This window comes from Neophocaena asiaeorientalis, unplaced genomic scaffold, assembly GCF_003031525.2.
Source record: "Neophocaena asiaeorientalis asiaeorientalis breed wild unplaced genomic scaffold, Neophocaena_asiaeorientalis_V1.1 scaffold40, whole genome shotgun sequence".
Classification (NCBI taxonomy): domain Eukaryota; kingdom Metazoa; phylum Chordata; class Mammalia; order Artiodactyla; family Phocoenidae; genus Neophocaena; species Neophocaena asiaeorientalis.
In genome coordinates, this window is record NW_020185335.1 from 15,290,220 (window position 1) to 15,295,137 (window position 4,918).

At 65.5% G+C, this 4,918-nt stretch overlaps 1 protein-coding gene across 1 annotated transcript in view; it reads right to left on the minus strand.

Moving 5' to 3' along the window:
• Window positions 1-3,012, minus strand: part of CBFA2T3 (CBFA2/RUNX1 partner transcriptional co-repressor 3) — a 77,850-nt gene extending 74,838 nt beyond the window's left edge. Inside the window, exon 1 of the mRNA XM_024735744.1 lies at window positions 2,591-3,012. Within this exon, the coding sequence (XP_024591512.1) occupies window positions 2,591-2,678 (88 nt within the window). The 5' untranslated portion in view covers window positions 2,679-3,012. The remainder of the gene's footprint in view (window positions 1-2,590) is intronic.
• Window positions 3,013-4,918: the final 1,906 nt, after the last annotated feature.

Here is a 4,918-nt window from a genome sequence, read left to right on the forward strand (position 1 = left end):
GAGGGCGAGGATGAGGATGGGGGAGAGGGAGGGCAAGCCCACTTGGTGACAGTGCTGACCTCTGAACCCCACCCCCTGGGACCAGGCGACCCAAGGCTCCCAGGACAGCGCTCTCCATGGGATCTCGCCCAACACCCCCTAAGGCCCCAGCTGCCTCTGCTTGGACCCTCCGGTGATGGGACACTCCCTGTCTCCCTGGAAATCTGCCACCTGGGCCCCACCTGTCCCTCTTAGGTGACACTGAACAGACCTGACTCAGTTTCTCCCCTGGGGTGGTCACGGGGCATTGCCCCCGAACCTCCTTTGCCTGAGGCAGCCCGGCTGGTGTCCTGGTTCCCACCTCTCGTTTGCGGGAGCCCAGCTTCTAGTGCACACAATTGGCACCTAATAAAGCTAAGGCCGCTGGGCACGCAGGATCTTAGTTCCCCCACCGAGGATGGAACCCTGGCCTCCTGCAGTGGAAGCACTGTTTTTTTGTTTTTTGTTTTTTTACATCTTTATTGGAGTATAATTGCTTTACAGAAGCACCGAGTTTTAACCACTGGACCTCCAGGAGGCCCGGCACCTAACACATCTGAGTGCAGTGAGCACTCAGCACTAAACAGCACCGTTCCTTCCCACCTGCTGGCAGCGGCCCCCCCGCACTGTGCGGTCCTGACGGATACCCACCCGCAGCCCCGCCCCGCCTCCTGCCAGGCAGGAGGGAAGCCGCAGGGTTCACGCACATTTGTTCTCCAGAGGGACAGGCTCAGCTTCAGGAGATATGCTTACTGTTCTTTCTGTGGTTTGGGCGCTGCTTAACATTTGGGGTCTCAAAGGTTTTCACAGGATCGTGGGAAGCCTGCAGGACGGAGCAGCACTGATCCACGGGCCCGTCCCCAGTCCCCAGGCTCCCCAGGCCCCAGCCCCCACGGCTCCCTCCAGCCCAGCTCCACCTGCCACTTCCCCCGGTGGTGATGCCTGGCACTGTACCCCAGCATCTGCCCCCGTAAGGAGACCTGGGGAGCAGGATGTGTGGCTGTGCCTATCACCTGGGGCCAGGGGATTTAGAGACGAGGGGCCGTGAGCTCCTAGAAGCCAGTGTCCCAGGGCGGGGACCCCCGCGCCCAGGCAATCCCCCAGTCAAATGCACGAGCCACTGCTTTCCCTCCTCCCAGCAAAGCCTCCCAAGTGAGAAGTGCCCCCATTGGGGCGGCTGGGATTCTGCATCGAGGTCCACCCAGACCATCTTCTCCAAGGGCCCGTGGCCCGACCAACACCGCAGAAGACATCATGCACACAGAGGGTCCATCGTGTTTCCTGGCCTCAAACCCCTTTCACGGGCTGGCACTCCACCATCCAAACACAACAGCAGCCAGCAGTTTCGTCTGCCTCCCCCCTCCCTCCCCCGCCTCTGAGAAGCCGCTCCTTGACCCCTTCAGTGGGCAGAAGGACGGGGCCTGACACATGAGGAAACTGAGGCCGACACGAGGAGGGGCCGGCCCCAGGTGAGGAGGGGGGAGTGGTCCCAGAACAGTGGGGTCAGGGAGGGCTGCCCTGGGAAAGGAGGGGCAGCTGTGTGGGGCCCAGCTGGAGCTGGATGGGACTGCAGCCTCTGGCCAGCCCGAGGGCAGGGCGAGCGTGTCCCAGGCCAGTGACTGGTGCCTCCCTGGCGATGTCTTTGAATCACCCACACTCGGGAGAAGTCAGCAGCACGCTCGCTCGTTACTGTGCGGAGAGGCGGGCCTTGCACACCCAGGATTCTAGGCCTGGATGTGCTGAGTGCCTGGCAGAGCCTGTGTAGGGAGCTGGCCCTCGGGGCCCTGGATGGGGCAGGTGGGGGCCTGCTCAGGGGAGACGGTCCCTCCGCAGGGGAGATGGGATGTCTGGGGTCGGGGTGCCAGGGTGAGTGGCAGGGCGTGCTTGCACTCCGCAGTGAGACTTGGGACTCTGTGCTCCTGGGACCGTGGGCACGTGACTGTGGCTGGGGAACGGGGCCACCTGCCTACAGCCCTGCTGGCCCCCGAGTCCTGGGAGAGCCGGGCAGGCGACCCTGCAGCTGGGGTCGGCTGTCAGGGAGGGCCACGGCCTCCTGCACCCCCCAGTCAGCAGCCCATAGGAGGTCCTCCCTATGTGACCACTTCTCCCTGGCACTGGCTCCACTGGGTGGGAGCCCTGGCAGGGGTGCTCCTCACTGGGGCCCAGGGCCAGGTCCTGGACCATCACTCCGTCCCGGGGCCTTGGGCGAGGCCCTCTCTATCTGGCCTTAGTTTCCTCATCCGACCTCCAAGTCGTAGGGGTCCCCACCAGTTTGCACACCTTCTTCCTTGCTGACTCCGGGGCCCTGCTCCCTGAGGCTGACAGAGCCCACCCCTCTTAGAGGACTGAGCCGCTCCCGCCTCTAGCATCTGCCTCTGGGTGGGGCCTGCCCACCGGCCTGGCACCTGCCGGGTCCTCCCCGGCCACCTGCCCCAGCTGTGCGGGCCTATGCCCGGTGGGAGGCCGCGCTGACGGTGGGGGTGAGTCAACAGGGCCAGTCAGGCGGCAGCGTGGAGATGTCACAGCCTCACCACCTGCTCGGGCCGCCCCTCCCCCTGCCCCATCCCCTTACCTGGGCCGCCCTTCCTGGGACCTTTAGGCGCTGAGCAGCTGGTGGGCGCCGTGAGCCCACTCTCCAGTACGGGGGACACACGGGACATGGAGCTGGAGGTGGGTCCGGGAGATTGAATCCTGCTGCTGGCGGGAGCCGGGCCTGAGCACGGCCCTGGGCGTCCTTCCCGACCTCGTGAGCCCTCGAGGGAAAGACAGGGGCCTCAGCCAGCCTGGGCTTCTCTGAGCCGGAGGCCTCTGTCCCCCAGACCGCTCTGGGCCTTCTAGCAGCCACTGCCCGCCGGCCTGGGGAAGGGGTGGGCGGCCGCAGGGGCTCATGTGATGCGGGGCGGGCCTGGGGACGCGCCGGTGGGGGAGGTCGCCTGCAGCCTGCAGCAAGGCAGCCAGCTGTGTCGCTGTGATAGTGTGGCCAGGCCAGGAAGAGTCGCGCAGCTGTGCCCACTACTTCCTCAACAGGAACCATCTGGGCCCAGCCCTGCCCGGCTTTCCCTCACGGCCATTCCGTCCTGACTTTCCAACAACTTCCTCCTACCACCCGGCCGGTGACACCCCACCCACCCAGAGCCTGGCCCGCTGGGTGTGTTTCCTTGACCTGGGCAGGGGCGCAGCTCAGCAGCATGGGGGCAATGTCCATCCTGGCCAAGCCTCCAACTCCCACGCTGCCCAGCCCACCTGTCTCCCCTCTGGCCTGGCACTGTCTTCAGCCTGGGCTGGTCCAGGGGTCTCCGCCCTCTCTTGCCCTCAGCCAGACTTCCCCCAGGGCCGCCTGCCCAGGGCCAACTGTTCAAGGGCATCGCCTGTAACCTTGAACCTGACCTCTGGGTTAGCCCTGGTCTGATCCGGTCCTGCCGCTCTGGCCAGCTCCCCTCCACTCAGGGCTTTCCCCTTGCAGCCTGGGGGTCCTGCCCCCACCCACCCTGGAAGTACTGCCCACCAGGCTGGGCAGGCTAACCCCCTCTCTGGGCTTGGCCTCCTGGCTGGGGGCTCCTCAGGGACCCTTACCCCACTTCCCGATGGACGCCTTGGGGAACAGTGCCGATTTGGGCTCACGGGTGGAATTTTCTGGGGGGGTGTTCAGGCTGCTCCCCACTCTGACGGACGCCAGAAACAAGGTCAGGGCCCTCTGTGACCACTCAGCCCAGAAGCGGGTGTCCCAGGCCCCGCTCCCCACTCGGCACCCCGCACAGGGGTGGTGGGGCCCTTCACAGTCACTCAAATGGCCACTTGGTGAAGGTGGTGACCGCCGTGGGAAGACCCCTCGAAGTGTGCCCCTCGCCCTCCACTGGCCTGGCAGTCAGTCCTTGGGGACCGTACCTCGGCCGCAGTCTCAAGGCCTCAGACAGGCCAGAGGTGTGCAGCCCGCAGACCCGGGGCTGATGCGCAGGTTTCTGTGCTATTCCGACAGAACTGAATTGGATTGTAGGTAATTCCTGCCCGTGGGGAGCAGTCCAAGCAGTGCAGAGGGCGCAGGGCAGCAAGTAAGAACCCCTACCAGTGCCTCCCGCTCTTTCCCCAGAGGCCACCGTCACAGAGGTGGGCGCCCCTCTACAGTCCAGGCAGGGACAGACCCTGTCTGTTCCTGGAAGGGGCTGCGACGTGCATGTCCCCTCAGGGTGCACTGCCCCGGGGCCCCAGGGTTCAGGTGGAGGGGAGGGTGCCGGGAGCCAGGGGCCAATCCCTGGTTTCGCCACTGTCCTCACGGCCCCTCCTAGCTTCCCCTGCTCTCAGTCAGGGTGGGATTCAGGGTCACCCTGGCCAGTTTCCTCGGCGTGTGTGACACCCTGATCACAGTGGTTCCAGCTCCCAGACTGTTCCGGGAGGAGACGCCGCGGGGGACGCCGGGCACGGCCTGCCTCGGGGTCTGCGGTACAGCTGTCACCCGCACTGGTGCTGGGGTTCTCGCCTCGCCCCGTTTTCCAGGCTGCAAGCAGTGGGGCCTCTCCGAACTGGGAAGCGAGAGGGTCTTGGGAAGGCACAGGCCCCTCCCCTGTGAAGGCAGCCCCCACCCCGGCTCTGGGCAGTCGTTCGGGGTGCTTGCACCTGCAGGGAGCACCCCAGATGGGCCACTTCCACTTTCGTGAGGAGGCGTCTCATCCTGCCTGGTTTTCTGATCAGAGGGGCTGACAGAGGTTGGGTTGAAAGAAAAGAAAGTTGCCCACGAGTGGGGAGCGGGGGCTGCCCGGCTCTTGGTGGCCACCTCGAGGGTGCTTGCCTGCTCCCCGCTCCCCCAAGGCCGGGCAGTTGGGGCTTGTGGGGAAGCAGACGTTGGCTGTGGCTTTCGGAGCTGGGCGGCCCGGGAGATAAGGACCCGAGGAGGAAGTGGCTGCAG